At 34.8% G+C, this 25,774-nt stretch overlaps 1 protein-coding gene and 1 pseudogene across 2 annotated transcripts in view; both read right to left on the reverse strand.

Moving 5' to 3' along the window:
* The window catches only part of ADAM10 (ADAM metallopeptidase domain 10), a 111,877-nt gene that overhangs the window by 64,524 nt on the left and 21,579 nt on the right, over positions 1–25,774 (reverse strand). The window contains exons 2-3 of the mRNA XM_081049816.1: positions 18,189–18,339; positions 1,354–1,472 (exon numbers count right to left, since the gene is read on the reverse strand). Coding sequence (XP_080905942.1) covers positions 1,354–1,472; positions 18,189–18,339 — 270 coding nt within the window. The remainder of the gene's footprint in view (positions 1–1,353; positions 1,473–18,188; positions 18,340–25,774) is intronic.
* LOC308498228 (large ribosomal subunit protein uL22-like) lies at positions 18,634–19,315 on the reverse strand (annotated as a pseudogene). Its single transcript has one exon. The product of its transcript is annotated as a large ribosomal subunit protein uL22-like (transcript).

The raw sequence follows: 25,774 nt of genomic DNA on the forward strand, positions 1-25,774 counted from the left end.
ATACTGGACAAAGATTTGTAATACTGTCCCATTAATTATACTTCTCTTGTGAAAGAAAATAGAAAAAAAAATCAAAATGATATGAAGAGTTGGAAAGTAGGAGGAGAGGGTTTAAAAGTTAAATTTGCTTTTTAACATTGTATCATTAAAACAAAAATCAAGCTTGCCATAATTTCTAAGATAAAGACTAAAAATAATTAGTTGACTTTGAATCATGGACTGAAGGTAAGAGCCAAGACATTGGTATTTTAAGTGACGTGATTTTTATCTGCAAGCTTATTTAGTCTTTAACACTTTTGTGGACTAACACCTAGCCAAAAAGGGCAGAAACTACCTGTTATTTGCCCAGCAAGATAACTAACTTTAAAAATAGAAAACTATATTATAATATTAAAAATCTAGACTGATAGAGAAATACTTTCCTTTGGTCAAATAATTCTAAGAGTACAAAAAACTTAATTTATTAACTAGGTTTAACCTACAAGTGAGAAATTTAAGTATAGAAATGCCTCATTTATCTGGCATAATGAAAAAATAAAAAAAACATTTCTTCAAGCACTTAATTTTTCATGTTATGATTTTGAGTGGAAATCTCTCTAATATACAGAATTGAAATTTCCTTTTGTCTTACAACCGATCCTCTTACAACTGAGGATCAGCCTGAGTATTACCTAAAGCACAGTTATAACACAATCTTATTCTGCCCTTCTCTAATACCTCCAAAAGACTTTAATTTTTTAGCTTTTTTATGACTTCAGTAATTGTTCTGTTCTTCCCAGGCTACTAAACTGTCAAATGTAACTTTACATTGGGTTAAGTGTGTTCCCCACACTTCCAATACTTTCATACCCTCGTACAGTAAGAGAAATGTTAGAATTGTGAACAAAAGCAAATAGATTCTGAGAAAAGAAGGCTCTGGGAGGATTTTCCTATCAATGACTTTGTCACATTATTTTTGGCTGTTAAGATGATCTTCATAGTTTCCTTTTAGATTTTTTCCCCCTCTTTTCTTATAAGACACAGTAAATTTACTGCTAATTTCTTGTTTGGAAGATCAGAAAATTATAGGTCATTAATTTTTTTTAAAATCTAACAGTTTGGAGGTATTAGACTGTCAAAAGTCCATTTTCAGAAGCTAGACATTGCATAATTCAACATTATACATGTAAAGATAGGTCCAAGGATTACTTCATTCTTCAAAGACCATTACACCCTTCATGATATATTCAAATCTCCTCAGAGTTTATCCCATCTTTTCTGAAATATTTCCCTATGCTTCAACATGCATACATATATATATTTCCTTGTGTAGAAAAAAATTAAAGAAGAGGGTTCTTTTAAAGTTCAACTTACCATAAATATGTCCAGTGTAAATATGAGAGGTATCATAATCAAGTAATTTATTTGATGTTTCTACTTTAAATTCATCACTAAAAAGGGAAGTGTCCCTCTTCATTCGTAGGTTGAAATGTCTGCAAAATGGTACGGGAAAAGGAAAAATTAAAATTTAAAGGATCCAAATTTTAAATAATTATTTTTTTAATTAAAAAACATCTGCAAAATGTGGACAGTTTCACACAATGTGTCTATTTGGGAAAACCTGTCAATGCTGACCAAGATTTTCTTATAAAAATTCTGCTTCAAAATTCAATCTAGTATCTGTGACACTGTGACACAACTCTAAATTATATATAATTAAACAGTAACTGTCTAGGATATATTTTAAAATAAATGCAAATGGACTGTTTCCTACATGGTAAAAAATAAATAAATAAATCATTCCAACAGCAACTACACTGTTCGGAGATAAAAAAGCAACCTTCTTGATCCAATTACTATTATTTACCACTACCTGCCTCCCCTCTCAAGTCATTCTGCAGCTTTGCCATTTCCACCCACTTTTCACACTCAAAGAAGATGATACATAGGAAAGCGGCATCTTACTTAACATCTCTTCTGAGACACATGCTCTCTCTTGTACACACACACACACACACACACACACACACAATCTTTCAACTCCTTTATTTTTCCCGAGGATTTCTAACTCTTTTAATCATCTGTGGACCTTCCTTTAAAAGACGATCTGGGAACTCTAAAAGACGATGATATTAGCTGAAATCATACCTGTTTTAACTCTAGGAGAAAGACCAAAGAGAAATGAAATTACATAAAGAATCTAGGGTTTAGAATCAAACTTGGAATCAAATCTTAAGCCTAAAATATTAGCCCAGGACTCCTGTCTAATGAAATGAAGATAACGAATTCTTTCTTGTAGAACTGTTTTAAGGCCTAGGGATTATAACGTATGTAAAGTCATTAGCACAGTATCTGGCACATAGGAGATATATAATAAATGGTAATAAATTAGCTATCATTACTAAACTCTTAAAAGTATATCACGTCTCTTAAAATTTCCATAAAAGTCTGCACATAACGTAATTTCTATCAGTGAATCTGAACCAAAGTTTTCAATTAGCCAACCCCTAAATGTTAGCAGGATACAGAGTAACTCGAACTCTCACACATTGCTGGTGGAAGTACAAAATGGTACAATCACTTTGGAAAACAGGCAGTTTTTTATAGTTAAACATACAAAAACCCTGTGACCTACAATTCTACTCCAAGAGAAATGAAAACACAAAACATATATTCAAACAACTAGACACAAATGTCCACGGCACTTTATTCATGAAAGCCCCAAATTAGAAATAACCTAAATGTCTATCAACAAGTAAATAAAAAGATCATGGCTTATTCATACAATGGCAAACTACTGAGTAATAAAAAAGATCGTACTACTAAAAATATTCACTTTTGTAAAGACACAAAAGAATACACACAGTATAATTCCATATATATGTAATTCTAGAATAGGCACAATCAATCCATCTATAGAACAAGAACCCAGATCAGTGGTTGCCTAAGATAGAGAGACTAAGAGCAAAGGAGTATGAAAGAACTTATTGCTACAATGGAAACATTCTATATCTTGATTTGAATGGTAGTTACACAAGTGTACACATTTGTCAAACTGTACACTAAAATGAGTGTATTTTGTGTAAACTATAATTCAATAAGCAAACAAACAAACAAAACACCAACTCATTGTTCATGTGAATAGGGGTCAACAAGATATATTCATTACCTTCAGAAAGTGTGTCCCTTTTTGAACAGTGTCTATTTGATCTTTTCCTTAATTTCACGTCAATCTTGGCACCAATTTATTTTGAGGCTGTACGTATATTCTACTTGCCAAAAACTCTTGCTAAAATACTCCTAGGGCTTCCAAGGTGCTAGAACAAGAACTCTAGGCTAGGAAAAGCATCCTAAAGTCTTAAGGTTCCAATTATTGCAGCAAGTAATCAACAAAGTCAAACACATCTTCTAAATGGAAACTCCACAAAGTTAAAAACAGTCTATCGTAAACAAACAGGAATCCTGCCTGAATTCTTCTTACACACTCTGTCTTTTCATAAAATTACTTCTACAGCTAATAGACAGGAAATTCTTGATCATATATTGAGTGTAAATGCATACATTATTTTTAAGGGGCCACAATTTTTTCTTATTAGTTTCAGGTGTACAAAGCAATGTAATATATATTTACACCCCTCACAAAGTGATACCCCCCAATCTACTACATCTCTGATATCATATATGGCTGTTACAATACCACTGACTATATTCCCTATGCTGTCCTCCACATCCTGTGAAAATATGTGTATGTATACATATACATATATACACATATGTATACATACACACATATATACATTTTATTATAGTTAACACAATTTTTTGAAAAATCATTAATTTATCATTAGATATACTTTTAATTTACTGTATTAATACTACGTCTAAAAGGGCATCTTTGTTTAACAAACTAAACAATAAATGTCCATACTTATCATCCAGGATTTATTACTCCGCAAAGTTGTACCCTAAAACCATTATAAGCAAGAGCATTAGTATTCTATACAGAAAAAAAGGGTAAAAGTTTCAGAGATATTTAAGTTCAAAATAAGAGTAATCTATGCTACACTCCCCACCCCCCAAAAATAGTTTTACATCACTTTAAAGTGTCTAAGAAGATAGCAATCCTAGAGGAATGTTATATCAGAGAATTTAAGAACACTTGAGGGTAGGCCCCTTTCAACCCTGATATTGATTTCATAATATAAGAAAATTGTCTGATATATATATAAAACATTATTCTCAGTATTGATTTAAATTGGATTACAAGCACATATACAATCAGTTCTCAATGATCCATGCACAGCCAAGTAGCAGTAAAGACAACAAAAAATAAAATTTTGATCATACTCCCAAAATGCACTGCTTTTATTAATATCAAAATTAATTTGTACCTAAAACATGTATCAACAGATGAGGGAACGAAACAGGAGTGAGCCTGGAAGGCAGGTAAATGGTAGAAAAAGGTAGATTGAATTAAAGTCTGTCACAATCTATGAAATAAACAATATACAAATGAATAATCAGAAGCTGAACATAATTTATTCCATTAACTAAGCCACTAGATTCCAATTCCCTAATTTTAATTCCACTACCATCTGTTTGATAGTTCATATCTTTATGCTATTTTAATATTTATATAAATTATCAATTCTTTGCAATATTCCTGTTGGAATACACATGATAAAATAATAATAAAAATTAGCTAGCTAACTGCATTCTGCCTTCCCAGTTTCTCAATGAGCCCTGAATAAAAAACAATCTGAAAACACAACCTGATTCTTTAATTGTTGAAATATTTGGTCCAAAGATCAGAAAAAGTACAGTGAATATTGCCTTATAAAAATCACTGTATTCTGGAAAAACAGTTTGATGGTTCCTCAAATAGTTAAACATAGAATTATAATATGATCCAGCAGTTCTACTAGGTATATACCCAAAGAAACTGAAACCAGGGACTCAAACAGATACTTGTACACCAGTGTTTACAGCAACATTATTCACACCCTAACCTAACCCTAATTCTAAGTCAAAGATAGAAACAACCCAATGTCCATCAACAGACGGATAAAAAATTATGTATATGTGTGAGTGCTAAACACACAATGGATTATTCAGCCTTAAAAAGGAACAAAGTTCTGATAATGCTACGACATGGATGAACCTTAAAAACATTATGGTTAAATCTGACACAAAAGGAACAATATTGTATGATTCCACTTATATGAAGTACCTAGAATACGCAAGTTCATAGAGATAGAAAGTAAAATAGAGGTTACTGGGGGGTGGTGGGAGGACAAAATGAGGACTTACTGTTTAATGGGCAAATGGTTTCTGTTTGGGATGATGAAAAGCTCTGGACATGGAGAGTGGTGACAGTTGTACACTGTGAATATATGTAATGTCACTACATTGTATACTTAAAACATGGTTAAAATGGTAAGCTATAAATTATTTTACCAAAATAGAAATAAACAAATAGACTTTTTAAATCACTCTACTCCAAAAAGCCAGAGTACGAAAAAATTGTGTAGCCAGAATTACCTTTCTGGGCAGTAAAAGCCCCAAAAGATTTGGTTCAGATAGTAGTATTGTGATGATAATGATGAAATTGTAGAACATTCTTCTTAAAGTTATGTACGTTTACGATTTTCAGCACTTTTACATATATTACTGCATTTTATCCTCACAGCACCATTGCGAAAAAGGCATGATGAATATTTTTATAAAAGGGCATGACTCAAGGTCACAAGACTAGAATTAGAACTAGAGCCCGAGAATTTGACTGCTGCGTATTATACTTTCTGCCATACCACAAATGCCTCTGAAGCATGTGATGAAAAGTCAAGGTAGTGTGTTGCTGAGGGCTGTAGTAGTCTTAATGTAATATTATCAGTCTCCACCAACAAGTCACCTTTTAAAATCTGAACAAATGCAAATAAGATATAGAAATGAAAATTTAACCTTATTTGCCTTTCACTGAAAACTGTACTTTCCAACACCACCATAGGAAATTCTCTTTGATTATTAATGCTCGAGCCATTTTCAAGACTAAGGCTAAACTCTGCCCCCTTTTATTATGTTTCTTTCAGCAGGTTTTGTTCTCTGTATTATTATGATATAGTACACTGTCATCAAAACTAAACTTTAGATTTCCTTTGAGGCGGTAAGATACTCTGTATAAAAAACACTATTTATACTGGGGATGTTTTTCTACCCTTAGATTTAACCACTATATTGATTTCTATGGATCAATAGTATTTTGTCTCTCATCTTGATTATAGTAGTTCTATTATAATTCTTTTTTGGCTTTCCTCAGTGGCATTGTAGTAAAGTTATAAAGGAGTGAAATTATAGGAGGGCAAAAATCAGTTAACAAATGATTGCAATTTGAAAAAATACACCAGATTCCCATTTTCCAGCCTTAGTGCTTTGAAAATGCAGTTGTACCACGTGGTAAAAATAACTGATCTCCAGAAAAGCACTCTACGTCTGAAGCAAACAAATAATAGAGGTATCAGAACCACCTTTGATGCAGATCAATAAAATAAATTATATTAGGATATGATTCTGTAAGTTTCTGGAAGGTCATGTACCTTGTATACCTTTTTTATATAAAGAGGTACCTTTCTACAGATTAGAACAGTAAGAATAGAGAGTAAAAAGAAGTTGCCTTTTCCCATATAATTGCTATTTTGGCTAAAGACAATATGCTCTGATTCTCAGAAGAAAAGAGCAATAGATAGAGCGTATCCCTTAAACAAAAGTCATATTAAGACCAAAAGCCTCAACCAATGAAGTCTCTTGGTAATACAGGGAAGGAACCTGAGAGCGAAAGCCTTGCTTTGCAATGTGTCAGTGTAACCCAGCAGTCCGGAGAGCAGGTCCATCCTCATGAACAGCAGCCTGTCATGTCCAGATGGAATAGGTCTGTGGTAGGCCTGGGGTAGGGATTCCTAGAAGTAAAACTGGACTTCGTAGGGAATCCCTGACGTCTCTAAATGTTATTTTCCTTCACCTTTCTCTTAATAAAGATGCCTGAGTCTCACGTCCAAATTATTTTTCAAGACAAGTTGCCAATAACATCAAATACCACTATGAGTCAAGTATCTTGTTTACTTCCACTAGTACTTTTTGAAACAGAACAGTCCTTTTTTCAAATTATCTTAAAAAGCCGCGAGTATTTTTAAGAGGGGTGGGGGGATAAATAGAGCAAATTAGTAAAGAAGAAAGGGCAGAAAGTCCATGTGCATCACACTGAAACATCCTCCACAGAAACTCTAGTGCTCAACAGTTTGAAAAACATTAGTTCCAGGCCCTGAGGTAGATAAATTACTTCAATAAGTGAAAATACATAAAAAATCCTCAAGAATTCCCAAGGAAGATAAAAGGGAAACTAAAACTTAAGCAAAAAGAGTAACTTTATCTTGTAAGAAGACAAGTGGATCAGCATTGTGAGTCTTTTCCATATAAAGGACAGCCAAAGGGAAGAATCTGCCACAATGGCATGACAACAGAACACATGATTACATGTATTATCCATGATTACAGAATAAGTCAATTTATCTATTGAAGAGGGGAAAAAAGGTTTCTGTAAATACTTTCTAACTTTATATAGCTATTTAACTAAACAATTGGCAAGCAAAACTACTGTATACAAAACACTGAAAAAATAACAGGACTTAAGAATAGAATGAGACTTTATTCAGATGTGCAAACCAAGTGTCTAAAATCATGAAGATCACCTAAATTTTCTAATTTCACCAATCAGAGAAGGCTGACTTGACCAAGGTAAGATGAATAAAAGCAGAGCTTGAATCTAAACCAAAATCTTTAATTAGCCCGCCAATGATCTTCCTACCACACCAAACTGGTCCCGTCCCATCCCCTTAGGGAGCTCCAGGATAGCAAAATACAGGACATCTTCCTATTGAAAGACAAAAATAAAAGACTGACTTAAAAAGCAGGACAATCAACAGTATTCTTATAGCTAAAAGAAGAATGTGTCAATGGAAAGGAATGTAAAATAAGCAATCAAAGAAGTAAAACTGGCAGTGTACATCCAAAGAAAGTGATGAGAACCATGAATTTGATTGTATGCTAGTCCTTCATTTCATAAATATTTACTGAGCATTTACTAGGGCAAGCACAGTGCTCAGCCAGGGGACACAAGCATGAACAACATAATTCACAGAAGGCACTGTAGTTTACGCATGGTTAGTGAGCAGAGAGGAGGGGAGGAAAGATGGGAGGAAAAAAGGAAGTTGGTATTGTTAATAAATTGCTATGGTGAAAAATAATGCAGGACAAAAGGACAGAGTGGTAGGAGGAAAGGATGCTAATTTACAAAGGGTGGTAGGAGAGATTTCTCTGAATAGATGACATTTGAGCAGAGACTTGAATGAAGTGAAGGAGCAAGAGTCAGGTGGCTATGGAGAGGAGGTTGGAAAGGATTTCAGGCAGAGGAACTACAAGTGCAAAGGCATGCATTGTGCATTGAAGAAAAATCACTGGCGCTACAGCAGTTGGTATAAAGGAGAAGGAGAGAAGGAGATAAGGTAGAAGAATAGAATCTAGCACAAAAGGACTCCAAAACCTTTGTTGATTAGGCAGCTAGCAGGTTATTCTTTATGTGGAAAACTCTTATCTAAAACATCTCTATGATTATATTCCTTCAAACTGCAATATTCCCTACTCACTTTTGGGGCGGGGGGGGGGGGATGAGGAATGGGAAGGGAACTTGCCTTCTGCCATACATTCTCATTTCAGATCTCTCCTTTTGAAAGATAAAACCTATCATCTCTTCCCAACGCAACTCAATCGTTCTACTCCCATTCCCATTTTCCCTGCCCCTATTACTTTTCCACATCCAGGGAGACCTAAGGATCCAAACCCTTCCTTCATGGTCCACTCCCAGGCTCTGCCCACCCAATGTGGCCAATCAAGTAGTTCTGGTCTCCTTCCCTGTGGACAAGTGGGAACTGTATTAACTTCTTATCCTCAATTTCCCTCCCACTTAAAACACAATTTCTGATGAAGCAGAGGTACTGCTATGCTGCTATAGCAAAGTGTTTGGTAGCTTTTTTATTTGTCTTGCAATAATCTCAACTTCCAGAAGAAAAAGAATACAATGATGGGAACTTCTATTCTAGACTTAATACTGATAAACTACGAATAATTATGAATAGCAATGGTCAATGATGACGTGAAAAGAACTTAGGGAGAAGACATTAGCCATCATTTCATAGTTTATTAAAACAAGAAAAGAAACAACAGCATAAAATAGCAAAGATTTTAATAAAGCAGATTCTTAAATGGTCACAGAAAGCAGTCAGGTAATCTCCTATTCAGGGACTTGAAGCACATACAGGTGAAGCTGAATGACCATGTCTCAAAAACATCATCCATTACTAAATTGAACATAGAGACCTCTAAAATATCTCAAGATAAACTATGTGAAAGGCTCACTCAGTTTGACAGGTGAGAGTAAACTATTTGTGAAACTGAAACATAAAAAGATTTTGAGAGTCATGTATATGGCCAGAACAGCTTTAGCAAGGACAAATAAAATCTGTTAGCCAAGCTAGATTCAAAAGATAGCTGGGTCCTTGCAATCACCACAGAAATAGTAGAGATGGTTCCTCAAAGACATTGGCCCAATATACTGTCATAACCAAAATATCATGAATCGTTAGAAATTCAAACAAAAACTGTTGTTCTTTACCCTTCTCCCTGACTGTCGTGTGACCAAACCTGGACTACTCTGTGTAACTATATCCAGCAAGGTCGAACAGAACTAGAGGAATTCAATGAAAGATAAGTAACGCGGACTAAGAATATTGCTACTGTTGGGCACGACCAGGGCAAGCAGCAGCAGCTGACCACTCCCCTCCTTGAAACACATGTCCCCTTGCTTCTAGGATACCCTGCTCCCAGCCTTTCTTCTACTTTTCAGTGTTGGCATCACCACCTCCACCTAACCCTTAAAGCATTGACATTTAGCAGGGTTCTCTCCTAGGCCCTCCTCACGATCTTCACGTAACAGCTCTGAAACTGAACTTTGGATTTCTCCTCAAATTTCTAGTTGTTCCAGTATTCCCAACTCAGTAAATGGTCCCAGTAGTCCCCCAGTTGCTCAAACCAGAAAACAGTCATACATGACTCCTTCTCTTTATACCTCCTACATATCAAACAAGTCCAATAAATTCTACCTTCAAAATATTTCTCAAACCGAAACATTTCTCAAACCCTCTCCTTCATCACCTCTAGTACCACCTTAACCCAGGCTACCACGTCCCGTGAGGGCTAGAGCAACAGCCTCCCAGCTAGTCTCAGTACATTTAGTATTACTCCTTCTGAACTATTCTTCATTCTCAGCCAGGCTGGACTTTTGAAAGCTCATAGTTACTTATTAAAAACCTTCCATGGCTAAGTAAAAAACAGGCACCATGACTTACACAAATTCGCAAAGATCTGGCTCCTGCTTACATCTATCTAGAGCCTCATTTGAAACCTTTCTTCCTCACATTTTAAGCACCAGTCATACTGCAATTCCTTCAGTTCCATGAACATGCCACTTCTCATCTCAGTATCTTTGCACGTTGTTTCCTCTGTGTAGGACACACTCCCTCTCTTTCTTTGCCTAACCAACTCCTTCTTCAGTCATCATTACAGAATCAGTTTAAATGCCATTTCCTAAGAGTGACTTTCCCTGACCTCCAGACACGATGGCATCTCCCTGTGCTCCCATAGCTATCTTCTAAACATTCCTTTCTTAATATTTATCGTAGCTGTCAATCCTAATCCAATACATGTCTTTCTCATGAGTCCATAAACTCCACCAACAGCAAGAACCTATCTTGTTCAGCTACTCTATTCCTAGGGACTACTAAAGTGCCTAGAACACATTAGATGCTTAATAAATATATAAAATAATAAAAAGGTTGAAAGAAATTAAACTATGAAATTGGACTTGGTAAATTATGGCATGTTAAAACTACAGAAACATCTCTTATAGCTCTAATAAACTTAAACAAAAAGAAATGCACAATAGATTTGTTCATTCCATCCAGACATCAAAATTCCATTAATTGAATTTGTGGTTTAGGGTTTCTTAAAATAGAGACAGAGACAGAGAGAGAGAGAGAGAGAGAGAGAGAGAGAAATGAATACTGCTACATAACACAACAATTTGTCCCATACCATCATATCTATGATTTTTGACATGCCAGACTTTGTGTTTGTATTTGATTTGTTGGTTCAGTATCATTGTCTCAGTACAAACTGTTCTGGAACCTAACTAGTGCACAGTAATTATAATTTAAGATTTCAGAGAGACACCCAAATTAACAACTTAATTTTATCCCTAAGCATAAATATCAAAAATATCTGTCAACCCAAAGAAGTAGAGAAAGGCTCCAATAAGTCAGAGAAGAGGTTTTGATACAACCAATAAGGAATCTCAGTATTCAGAAGCTATTCCAAAAAGGAACTATATGAAAGTATTTTTAAACATATTTATCAGTTTAAAAATATCACACTACTATACAAAACGTTTTAACTAACAGTAAAACAATCCGAACAAGAATATTATAAACATTCAACACAGTTATATAAAGGATTTACAGATATAATGAAATAGAACATTTAAATAATCTTTAGTCATATAAAATACTTGCTATACTTTCTAAGAAATAGAGCAACAACTTACATGGTGCTTAATCGCTTGAAAAACAAGGCTGGCTACATGAATCCTAATTAAACCTGAGCTAGAGTGCTCATCTCACAAAAGACCAGAGTGCACATGCAACATTTTAATAAGACATATAACTTTAAGTTGAGAAAAATGACAGGTGAGCTTTTCTACTAGACATATACCTAACTTCTGACATTTACTCTTTAGGTCACCAACTCTGAAAACTCTGACATTAAATATGTTACCAGATACAGCATGTTTCAGATCAACTTTTAGAGGAATCAATGTATCTAAAGAATTAAAAATAGTCAGAAAAACACTTTTTACACTCTTACTTCCATTCCATTTGCAAAATGGGAGAGAAGAAGCTTGGTTTAAGTTTTTTGTTTGTTTGTTTTTTAACTCATTCCATCTCTTCCACATAAAGGCTAGTTAATGCTTAAAAACATGTAAAATGAAAATATTTCATGTTCAAATCATATCTGAGAATCTAAGCTCAGAGCAATCATCAGCTCTCAATTTATCTTCTTAAATACAAAATCAACATGAACACAACTCAGCTCTTGCTTTTTCTTACACTTAAGTAATTCAAGTAGCCAGGGTCCCTTCAGATTCTTGTAAAACGTATTTGTAAGCTTTTAATTTCTGTGTAAAAAGGAACAGAGCAAGAACAAAGAGCATCACATCCTAGGAAACACATAGCTAAGACAAAGAGGAGTGTGAAATATACCTAAACTCGTAATATATGCTAAAGGGCACATACCTGACATAAACGAGGTACTAAATAAATACCACTTTCCTTTAGGAATTTTTGCTCAAACTTGCTCAAATTTTGTTGGGAGAGATTTAAGTAGCAAGTCAGTATTTTTCAAAATCCTGTTACACCATATCCATAACCAAAGAGTTTTCACACAATTCAAATTTATTCTCTTGCTCTCCTTTAGGAGCTGGCATCCATTTGTGCTCCCTGGACTTGTACCACCGCTTCTCAAAGTATGCTGGTTTGTCCATAGGGTTAAAAGTATCCTAGGTTTCTGCTACCCCACTCATGATACGACAAAGATAGAGCCCAAGGCACGTCCAGACTAACCCAACTCATCAGGATCCATCAAAGGAAAATATTTTTTTTTGTCATAAAAAAAACCCTGTTTTTTACAGGTTATCTGGGCCACCTTCTCGATATCTTCATATTTTAGGAGTAGGGAGAACCTGAGTTGCAAACCACAAAGAAAACTTCTAATCAAATGTCTGACTATTTGTTTTTGAACAATTTATACTAATAAGGGTATAGGAAGAATTATCTTGTCGATATCAGAAAAAAGCAACTTGTAAGTTCTCCAAAACATTATACTGCACTTTCAGGAAAAAAACTGGTATCTTCTATACTATAATCAAATCACATATTTGATGGAAACAATTTTTGATTTATTGATTATATATCCAAATAATTAAAAGAAAAAAGAGGCAGGAAAAATAGTTTATCACTAACTAGACAGTGTTTTCATTTTTTTAAGTTTAGTTACTTGGGTGTTACTAATATATTGTGTAGACTTTTTAAAGCAGGAAGGCCCTAAACATTATCTTGCCCCAAATTCAAGGTTTTACTAATGAGGAATGAGGCTCATAAGAAATCTTTAGATAACTCATGTCAAGACAGAAGGGAACTCCATTCAGCCTCTGAAATGCCACAGTATTACTTTCACTATGCAGTTTACAACTGTTTTAATACCTAATTCTTCTTCCTATAAAAATCACAACTTTTTTAATAAGTGGGTTCCCACTCAATTGCAAAGTTGGTAGATATGAGGCAGTCCAGTTAGCAAAATGGTGAGAAGACCAGAAAATAAAGAAAAGACAACTGCCCCAAAGTATATAATTCGGAAAACAAGATACGAAGAAGGGAAGGGTTTAAAATCGCACATACACACAAGAAATAAAAACAACTCAGTATAACAGTATATGCATACTTCCTACCAAAAAGATAAACTGTATTATATCAGATATTCTTTCTATTTATTTTTTTTAAATACCACCATGTAGTAGTATTTCAGAAAATGTACAGGTCTATTAGGAAGAAGAAATAGTGGAATGATTCCTTATGCTTCTCTTCAATGACAGCTGCCAATAAAAGGCATAAATTAAAATATATATACATTAGAATCTAACACTGAGCTGTACTGAGAATCACTACTCTACAATCTTGCAGCGAAGTTTTTCTCCTGTTATCCTAATAGATAAATCCAAGGGATATTTATTTATGCTAAATTTTCATCTAAATCAATATAGGACCATGGTGATATTCCATCCTGTTATATAGAACAAAGACTTCAACAATATAAAATTTACATTTTATTTAAATCACATAAGCACAATTCCTAATGAAACTGCAGTGCACTGCTATTACACAAGCCTCTATAACACATGACAGGTAAGCCAGGAATGGCATTTACAGAAGAATAAAAAAAGGGAATCACAATAGTCCCTGATACATCACACACTTTCACATGAACATGAGGAATGAGAAAGAACAAATTTGCCACAATTATTTTTAAAATCCTGCATCCACAATACGATAAATCTGCCTACTACTACTGATTAAAAACAACTGCTAAAGACGACGAGCTATTCCAGACTATACAATATTTAAGTTCAAAAATCTATTTTCTACTATTTTAGTGTACTTCATTATCCATCAAATTAAATATGCCATAAGCAATTCTGTGCTGAGGGCCAGACCTAAACAAAAGTATCATACTTCCCCTGTCAGCCCTTTATGCTTATAAATGTTGTACTTCCTTCATAACGCTGTGTTCATTCATTCACTCGTTCAATATAACTTAAATGACCATCATCCATGTAGAAATGGTGAATACAACTCAGGTTCACTGGGAACAGAGAACATACGCATGTAAACAAAGTTATAATAAAACTGATAAATGGTATAATTGGCATACTTATTGCTAACTGAGCTTAGAGGAAGAAGCAATGCTCTTGGGGCATCTCATTTATCAGAACTCATCCAAGTGAAGTAATTTCCAAATCAGAAAATTAATCCTTAATTTCTCAGCAAAGCTAAGTATTTTTTTACCTTAGTACTGTCAAAATGTTTTTAATATTCGAATTAATATAATTGAAGTTTGTTTCAAAATACCTATCTTTCCTCAACAACTGTAGCACTGGCTCACATGATACTTTTATTTTCAAACAACTTTAAACTGTATTTCAAGAACAATCGTTTTTCATAGAATTCTTAAGAATAGACTTTGGGCTGACAAGTCTGAACATCTCTTCACTTAACATTGACATCTATAAACTTGGGATATGCTATACCCTTTCTTATTTTGGAAACTTGGAAGCCAGGTTGAAAAAAGTCTGTTCACTGCTTAGGCATAAAACAAGAATGACTTTATTAGTCTTTCTTTCTCCCCCCCCCCCCTCTCTCCCACCCCTCCCCCCCCAAAAGGCTGTGCTGGTACCCAGAGATGCAAGTCATAACTGTCTAACTAAGCAGAACTCTTTTCAAGTATATTCCTCGATGTAGTCTACGTGAACTGCACAGTATTTACTGTATTCTGTAATTTATTGAAGTATACCGATCTAATTCTAGGGAACTAAGCCCCACTACAGGATCAGAAGAAACAAACTCTACTTGATATTTTTTAAAAGATGAAACATAGATTATAAGTCTAGCCGCACTATACAGGTCAATACACATTTCATAGGCTGGGCTACAGCTAACTATAGTCCAAAGTCATCCCAAAACTATATTCAGAATAAGGCTTGGTCTTTCAATCAACACACTGCTGCTTTATCATAATCATTTTACTTCTCATTTGTGTTACAAATAGTTATTAACCAATAATTTGTACATAAGAACAAATCCTGTGTAGGAGGAGTTGCAGTGTACCAAAACTAACATTTTGTATATGGTAGAAGAAAAGGAGAGATGTTAGCAGGAAATGTAATAATTATACTACCCAAGTCATTTCATAGGCCTATTTCAAAAAAAAAGAGAAATAAACCTATCAGAACATCACATTTTTAACTAAGGTATATCAGAAGGTAGGTACAACGACCATGTTTTAGGGCACAAATTCTGAGGCACTGTGAATACACAAGTATAATAATTGAGACAACAAAATAAAATACCTGATATGTGTCTAGTCTAGAAAATATAGTACACGAGTATATAATTAATTAAAAGTACCTAAGATGACCACTTATATAGAACATGAGATTTCCTGATTCCAGGTCCTTTGCTGAGAGCCTCAGTCAGAAGTTCTCCCTTCTTTGAATATCTACGGTATTTCATCTGTAAAGCACCACATCACATTTTCCTCTTACATAATGACTTGTGTAGTTGCTGCTATTTAATCTATATTTGATTTGTGTTTCTATCACCAGCAGCCTAAACTAGGTAACTTTTAACTAGCAGTCAACAAATATATTTTGGATGACTAAACAACAGCATGCACTCACACACTCTTTCTGTCCCATTCACTCACACACACAGGCAAAGAGACAAAAGGAGGTAGGGATTTGGTTTTGCCACATGTTCAATATGAATTATGGGACAGAGCTCATAAAAACCTAATGATGTAATAGGAATGTGGTACCAAACCAAAGGCAGCTAGAATCTCAACTTTCCTTTTGGCTGTCACCCATATTTAGAATATAGTATTAAGTTTATTTTGAGAAGGTCACTAAAAATTTAGGGAGGCTTAATGAATGCATGTTATTTCAGGGTACTAATAAAGAAGGGTAACTAAAAACTATCTGAAGTTCAGGGTCACAAAAATTTATATAAAACGCTGCCACTAAAACTTGTATCTAAAAAGCAAACAGACCCAGAAATGAATCTTTTTCCCTCCTTCAAATAAAAGTAGATTTTATAATTTATGTACTTTTTTCTACAATGATCATTACTTTGTACTATGGAAAATAATTTAATACATCTATTTCCATGTACAAAATACTGTTTCATAGCATTTCTTATCTGATTTTTTCATCCATTAAAATCTTTCTTGAGCATCTGTACTACAAGTACAAATAATGAACATACTAAATATGAAGAATAAAAACAGTTATAGAAAAATAAACAAGAAATACCCACATGAAAAGGAAGAGAGAACAAATATAATGCCAATGACACATAATTAATTTAAAAGTTCAGAGGAAGATGTAGATAAAGCTTCAAAGAAATAGAACTTGAATTGTGCATTTAAAAATGAGAATTTATTTAAGATAAATGACACAGAGAACAAACTGTACATGGTTTAATCAGCAATCAGAAGATCATTCTGGGTGAAACAGACACTTAATGTTGGGAAGTGGAGTGAAGTTAAGTTTAGAATAGACTAGAATTAATTTACAGAGAATCTTGAATGCCAAGTTAAGAAATCTGGCTAACAGTCGTTAATTGAAGACTTCAGAATAATAAGCTGACATAAAAAAGGAAGAATTTAAGGAAGCGTCATCTTGTAGTAGTAGTACACAGGATAGCTTTAATGATAAATGGCGTGGAAGCTGGGAAACCTATTAGGAGGTGAATAATAAATAAGGATTACACCAGTAGAAAAAGTACAAAAGGAATAGATTTACTAATTACAGCACGCAAGTCAGAGAGTCTGACAAAGAACACTCAAAGATTTCGTATCTAAGTACCCCTAACCGACAGAAAAAAATATATGGGTTTTTTGTTTTTGTTTTTAGGAGGGCGCAGCTCACAGTGGCCCATGCAGGGATCAAACAGGCAACCTTGGTGTTATTAGCATCATGCTCTAACGAGCTGAGCTAACCAGCCACTCCTACATAGGGTTTTGAGTCACATAAGTCTGGGACAAATTTCTGCTATGTAACATTAAAGATGTTAACTTCTTTGAGCCTTAGTTTCCTCAGATATAAAAAAGATATTTACCTTGTTTGGGTGATGAAAGGATTAAATAAGAAAATGCATATGAAGCATCTATGCAGCTGGAACACAACAGGCACTAAATAATTGTGATTTTTACCTTTCTCCCCTGGCTCCCTGTTCGTTACCCCTTAACAATTCTGTCTGAGAATTGAGCAGTACAGTAGGTAATCTATCTACAAGTTGTCATTTTAGAGCTGATAAAACTGAGTTAATGAGATATTAAATGACTTATTCAATGGCATAGAGCCAGCTATCTTCACTGTTGGTACCAGAAGACAGATATATTGCCCATAAAACACATAAAAAGTAGTGGAAAAATATGAACATAAAATCTTCTTTAAAGACATATCCTCTAATAACACAATAGAGAATCTGATTCATAAATTTAAAAATATTTAAATGAGATTGCTTCCTTAACAATATAAAAAAGGCAATCCATTTTAAAAGAAAACATTTTTTAATGCATATGCCAAATCAGTGTAGGCTGAATTTCCAAATGGAGACCTTTCCATTAGAGAAGAAAAATTAAGAGTATAAATTTCTTATTTTAACTTAGATTGAATACAGGGGAACTTCAAACATAGTCTGCAATAATTTACTCACCTTCCATGGGCATGAAAATCTAGACGTAAAAACTGGTCCTCATGTGAGACTGCTCTTTTGGCACGCTGGTGTTTTTGGTGTAATGAATCCACATCATAAGATAATCCTTCATAATGTCTAATGTATTTAGTTAAAGGATTTCCATACTGACCTATGAAAAATAAACAGTTTGAATTAGTATCATCTTGAAGGCCCATTCTAGTTCTTACATGATTCCATGATTATTCAAATATCTATGAATATGTGTGCAACAGTTTTCTCACTAATCCTAATATTTCACTTTCACATACATTCTTTTTAAAAAACTTACTGTAATGGGAATTTCAATCATACACAAAAGTCTGGATGTTAGCCATAGGTTTGTCTTAGATGTTTTTTGTCAGGCTGAGGATGTTCTCTTCTATTCATACTTTGCTGATAAAAACTATCAGGAACAACTGTTGACTTTTGTTACCTGCTCTTTCTGTATCTATTAAGATTATATTGTCTTTTTTCTTTTTGGTTTATTGATACGGAAAATTAAACTAATTTTTTTTTTTTTTTACTTTTATTAGCATTTACTTCACGCTGAATTCTGAATTTACGCCATAAGTTTTTGTTTCTTCAGTTTATTCTGGGAGATCTTTTTCTTCTGTGCAACCTCCTCTTCTGGTTTCGGAACAATCTGCTCCCTCTCAGTAAGGATCCCGTCAGTGTGGCAGGGAGAGCTCATCCATGGGTTAATTCACCCACGAGCTCTGTAAATTCTGCGCCGCATCTTGGGAGCTTTGTTCACCTGGCTCTGCTCAATGACCAGAGAGTCTACATCTAAACCCTGAAGTTCAGCATTACTCTCTGCATTTTAAGCACGTGCAGTAAAAATTCTGCACTCTTTTGGGGCCACCGACCCTGTGTCCAGCCCCACTGTTTGGCCTGGGCACACCTCCCAACTCCACCATTGTAACGACGGAATGGTACACACGGCTTCTGTAACATGACATCCTTTAGATACCTGGTGGATTTTCAGATATGTATGTCTTCCATGGCCTGGGCAGTTTCACGAGTGTTCTTAAAATGAACACATAGATTTGAACCTCTTGATTTACATATTTTGTGGGGTTCTCTGGGTCAAGCGAACAGTGAACCATTTTCAGAGGTCACCTCAGGTGCTTACAGGAAGAGGTAAACTGATTTTCTAATGTTAAACCAATCTTTCATTACTGAAATAAATCCCACTTAGTAATAGAGTATTATCTTCGACAATATTATTGGATTCAATTTGCTGCAATTTTGTTTAGAATTCTAATCTATGTTCATGAGAAACATTGGTCTGTAGTTTTCTTTTCTTGTACTTACTGTGTTTGTCAAGTTTTGATATCAGGGTGAAAAATGAGTAGAGAAATACTACCTCTTCCTCAATTTTCTGGACAAATTTATGTAGAATTGGTATTATTTCCTCCTTAAATGTTTGGTAGAATTCACCAGTGAAGCCATCTTGGCCTGGATTTTCTTTGTGAAAAAGTTTTTAACTATTAGGTTGGTGCAAAAGTAATTGCAGTTTTTGCAATGATTTTTAACCTTTTAAACTGCAATTACTGTTACCAGAAGGTAAGGGGGGCAAGACAGGGGTGGTAGATGAGGGTAAGGGGGATCAAATATATGGTGATGGAAGGAGAACTGACTCTGGGTGGTGAACACACAATGGGATTTATAGATGATGTAATACAGAATTGTACACCTGAAATCTATGTAATTTCACTAACAATTGTCACCCCAATAAATAAATTAAAAAAAGAAAAAAAGAAAAAAAATTGTACACCTGAAATCTATGTAATTTTACTAAGAAATGTCACCCCAATAAATAAATAAAAACTGCAATTACTTTTGCACCTACCTAATTTCTCTCCATAGATAGACAGATAGAGATATAGACATATATAGAGACTATAGATATATAGATATATAGATAGAGGGTGCCAAAAATATGTATACACATTTTAAGAAATGAAAACTGCATTAAAATTGTGATACTCAATATGTACCAATAACAAAAGATGAATGCAAGTCACGCATGATTTCTGCAATTACAAGAGGTGCTCAAAGTGGTTACCATCAGTGTCCAGACACTTCTGATTACTGCAAACTACTGCTTGAGCAACGCTGACCAAAGTATCCACTTGTATACATTTTTTTTTTTATTTTGGCATCTTCAGTATGTATGTATGCTATACATATATATGTATGTACATATATATACACATACACACACACTATATGCATATATGTATGTACGTTTGTGTGTGTAACTACAATTTCAAATTCAATATAGATAAAGAGCTATTAAGGTTATCTGGCTTTTTCTTAAGTAACCGCTTTGGTAAGACTTTGTCCATTTTACACAAGTTGTTGAAGTTATGGAGATAAAACTATTCATAACATTCCCTTATTTTTTTTATATCTTTTGAATCTACAGTAATATTACCTCCCTCATTCCTGATACTGGTAATCTACATCTTTTTTCTTTTGTTCCTGATGAGAAAATAACTAGAGATTTATTGACTTTATTGCTCTTCTCATAAGACCAACTGTGATTTCTTTTGATTTTTCATTATTTTTCTGTTTTCTATTTTGTTGATTTTCACTTTTTTCTTCATTATTTCTTTTTTTCTGCTTACTTTGAGTTTAACTGCTCTTCTTTTCTCAGCTTCATACACTAGGCCATTGATTCAAAGCCTTTCTTCTTTTCTATTCCAGGTTTTTCAGTGCTATAAATGTCTCCTTTTAATATTGCTTTAGCAGCATCCCACAGATTCTACTACGTTACCATTTCATTCTGTTCAATATATTTTATTTCCCTTTTAATTTCTTCTGGTCCATGTGCTATTTAATTATTTATTTTATTTTATTTTTTTTTTAAAGATTTTATTGGGGAAGGGGAACAGGACTTTATTGGAGAACAGTGTGTACTTCCAGGATTTTTTCCCAAGTCAAGTTCTTGTCCTTTCAGTCTTAGTTGTGGAGGGCGCAGCTCAGCTCCAGGTCAAGTTGCCGTTGCTAGTTGCAGGGGGCGCAGCCCACCATCCCTTGCTGGAGTCAAACCGGCAACCTTGTGGTTGACAGGATGCGCTCCAACCAACTGAGCCATTCGGGGCGCAGCTCAGCTCAAGGTGCCGTGTTCAATCTTAGTCGCAGGGGGCGCTGCCCACCATCCCTTGCGGGACTCGAGCAATCAAACTGGCAACCATGTGGTTGAGAGCCCACTGGCCCATGTGGGAATCGAACCGGCAGCCTTCGAAGTTAGGAGCACGAAGCTCTAACCGCCTGAGCCACTAGGCAGACCCCCATGTGCTATTTAGAAGTCTATTATTTAGTTTCCAAATACTAAGGATTTTTCCATTATCTTTCTATTATTGATACTAAGTGAATTCACTGTAGTCAGAGAACATACTTTGTATGACATCAACCCTTTTAAACACATTTAGACTTTAGTTATTACATGCATAAATGTTAATGATTATTACGCCTTTTGGATTCACTCCTTTATCATTATCAAATGATATTTATTCTTTATAATATTCTATGTTCTAAAATCTACTTTGTCTGATATTAACACAGTCAGTCCATTTTTGTTTTTTAAACTAGCACCGTAGCTTTTTCCATCATTTTAATTTTAACCTATTTGTGTTTCAACTCTTTCTTTGGTTATTTTAATGGCTGTTTTAGGGCTTACAGTATATACCTTTAACTTACCCCAACCTACTTCAAGTGGTACACTTCAGGTATAAGAAGAACTTGTTATTAGTAAACTTCCATTTCTCTCCTCCTGGCCTTTAAGCTATTGCCATCATATATTTTACTTACATACGCATATATCTTATAAACTCCACAATACATTGTTACTATTTAGGTTTAAACTGACAATTATCTTTTAAAGAGATATAAATAACAAGAAAAAAATCTTCTCTACTTATCATTTCTGGGGCTATTCATTCCTTTGTGTGGATCCATATGTCCATCTGGTTTCATTTTCCTCCTACCTGAATGACCTCCTCTAACATTTCTTCTGCTGATGAAGAACCTTTCCAGCTTTTGTATGTCTGAAAGTCTCTATTTTGTCTTCATTTTTTAAAGCTATTTTCACTGGGCATAGAATTCCAGGCTGACGGGTTTGTATTTTTTTTTTCTTTAAATATTGTTAAAATGTTGCTCGACCATCTTTTCATTTGTATTCCTTCCGACAAATCTGTCATCCTTATCTTTAGTCCTCTGAATATAACATGTCTCTTCCCTCCCCAGTAGCTTTTACGATTTTCCTCTTTATTGTTGGCTGTGAGCAATTTGATTATGACATGGTTTGATTTCTTCATATTTCTTGAAATTTAGTTTCAGTGAACTTCTTGGATCTGTGAATTTAGTTTTCAACCATTATTTCTTCAAAAATTTTTTATTCTCTCCATCCCACACCCAAGGATTCCAATTACAAATTCATTAGGTCACTCAAATTTTTCCCAAAGTCCACTGATGATGGTCTTTTCATAGTTACTACAAATTCTCTGTTTTCATTTTGAAGTTTCTATTTCTATGTCGTGTAGTTCACTAACACTCTGCAATGTCTGTTGTTAATGACATCCAGTGTACTTTGCATTGAACATATTGTAGTTTCCATCTCTAGAAATTAGACTTGTATGTTTCGTATCTTCTATGTCTCTATTTAACTTTTTAAACATAAGGAATACAGTTATAGTAACTCTTTTAATGTTCTTGTCTGCTAATTCTAATACCTGTGTCAGTTCTGGATTGGTTCAAATTGATTGCTTATTCTTCTCATTATGGATTGTGTTTTCCTGCATGCCTCATAATCTTTCACTGAACGGTTGCCAGACATTGTGAATTTCACCTTGTTAGGTTCTGGACATTTTCTGAAATGTTCTCAGATTCAGAAATATTCTCAGACTTTGTTACCAGCAAAGTAAAATTACCTAGAAAACAGTCTGATCCTTTTGAGTCTTGCGTTTATGAGTGGTAAGTGTATTCCCCACTCCTGAGCCAACACCTATGTGAGTACTCCACCATTGCTCCACAAATTATGAGTCTTTTCCAGTCTGGCCAGTGAGAACAGGCACTATTTCCTGTATTGTGTGAGCAAAAGGCATTGTTTCTTTCCCTGGCCTCAGGCAGTTTCCTCATATGTACACATTGATTAATATTCTGCCAAACACTCCAGGCAAACCTTCAGCAAATCTTAGGAGTTCTCTCTATGCAGCACTCCTCAATGATACTCTAATTCAAGCTGCTTTGGCTCTACTCTATTCCATCACCTCAACTTAGATAGTTTGTTGCCCTTTACCTAGGTGCCTTCTTTTCATAGCACTGCAGATGGAAATTCTCCCCAGGCAGAAAGCTGGAGCAATCACAGGTCTCACCTCATCTGTTCCCTCTCTCTCAGGGATCTCTGTCCTTCCGGCTCCCAGTGACCACTGTCTTAAAAACCACTGTTTCTCGGATTTTTCCCCTATTCTTCTTGGGTGTTTTTTTTTCAGGCAGGAGGGTAAATCTGGTCTTATTTCCTCCAGTTTCATCATGAGCAGAAGTCGAAAACTGATTCCGTAACAAATCAAGTAAAATTTTTTCCTAAAGAAAACTGCCCTCTTCTACAACACACATAAAACACCAAATGAAAAAAGAACAAAAAACTATGGTTTGCCTAAGGTGCTACATAAAGTCTAAGTGTTCCATCACTAAGTTTTCTGTTTATGCAGTCAATGGCTAGTCCCTCCATGGTTAACCACACAAACTCTTGCGTCAAATCATGTGGGTTTAAGTTCTCGAGACTGACCGCACAAGTAATTATACTGACCACTACTGACCTGTACACTTAGAAAAGGTTATGGTAGTAAATTTTACGGCAGGTTAAGGTAGTAAATTTATTACTAGCATAAAAAAATTATCTGGGTTTGAATCCCACTACCTTCATTTATTAGCTTGTTTCTGATCAAAATGGCAAATTCAGCTTCAGTTCCCCATACTGAAAATGCAGACAAGCAGGATACCTCTCTCTTTAGGCTCTTACAGGGAGTAAATGATTTAAACTATGTGTGGCAGTAGCAAAGGGCTCACCATACATCACAGTATGGCATCATCACCATCATCATCTCTTCCCTCTCCCCCCCCTCCTTTTCCTCCTGGCCTTTGAGACCTATATACACAAACTGAGGCCATAAATTCAGGATTAAAGACAGACCTAGGTTTGAAGTCTGACATTTCCTAGCCATAACCACATGAGCTGGGTAGTTATTTAACCTTTTACAAAAATCTCAGGGTTTTTTTCAATCTGTAAAATAGAGACAACAATGGCTCCATTAAATACAGGTAAAATGCTTAGCACAAAGGCTGGCAGGAAAGGACCACTCAATTTAATCTATTGTTGAGTCATTAACCACTCTTGAATGTACTGCTGCTGTCATCAGAGGTGACAAAACCAGAACCCAAAACTATCTTTGCTGCTAGCAAAGAAACACGATGAGGCCGGGCTGGAATAGATAATAAAGCCCAGTGGTATGGAGCTTTTAAAAATTAAGACTAAATAATGGAATTCTATATTATACTGATGCATTTTCCATGTTCTTTAAAAATATTTGTAAGTTGACACTTAGGTTTTAAAAAATACCCCACACAAGAGAGAATATCAAGAAAGAATGAAGAGCAAATGTAGGATTTCCATTTGGTCTTCATTTTGAGCAAATGTAGGATTTCCATTGGATTACTGAACTGGGTTTTTTTTTTAAGTGAACTGAACAACTACAACACAAACTTGCCTTTGCAAAGTTACTCCACTCCTTTTTCAGAACCAAGAAGTCAACCAAGAAGGCACAGTTCAGATAAAGTACTTGCCACTTCTGATAACTTAAAACAATAACTACTGCTGTTCCAGTGAAGCGCATGTGATAAAAGCTCAATTATTTTCCCGGGCGGAACACAACTGGGAGAGTTATTACACAAAGTCATCTGTTCTCAGTCCCACACACAAAGGAATTTTATAAAGCCAGGTAATGTTTACTTCTACTGGCAAAGAACCTGAGTAATGACTTTCTGAATCTTTATAATTGAGATAGAACATGATTCACTGGGTTTAATTCGGAAAGTTAAAAATGCTACCCAGGGACATATAGTTATCAATTTATCATTATCATCTTCTATGTAAGATCTATGTTGCTGTGTTAACTATGCCTAATTATCAGTATTTATGACATGATCTCAGTAATGTATAAAATTAAAAAAAAAATCACTGAAGTTAAGATAATGTATTGAAACTGTACTGCATAACTTCTCTTCCCCGATACTTAACAAAATGAAGGGGGAACCATGAAAACAAAACAAATAAACAAAAATCTATAAAAAAGTAGCTCACTCTTCCATGTTAAAAAACAACAACAACCAAAAAAAAAAAAAACACCAAAAAAAACCTCAAGAACTAAAACCAAATAAGAAAAGGATATCACCAGTATGTGGCAGGCTCATGAGTGACAGTTCTATTCCTAACTCTGTGTTCGATGACATTATATTGGCAGTTTACAATCAGCATGGGGGAGTATTTACACCAGTGAAAT

This window comes from Rhinolophus hipposideros (assembly GCF_964194185.1).
Source record: "Rhinolophus hipposideros genome assembly, chromosome: 5".
Classification (NCBI taxonomy): domain Eukaryota; kingdom Metazoa; phylum Chordata; class Mammalia; order Chiroptera; family Rhinolophidae; genus Rhinolophus; species Rhinolophus hipposideros.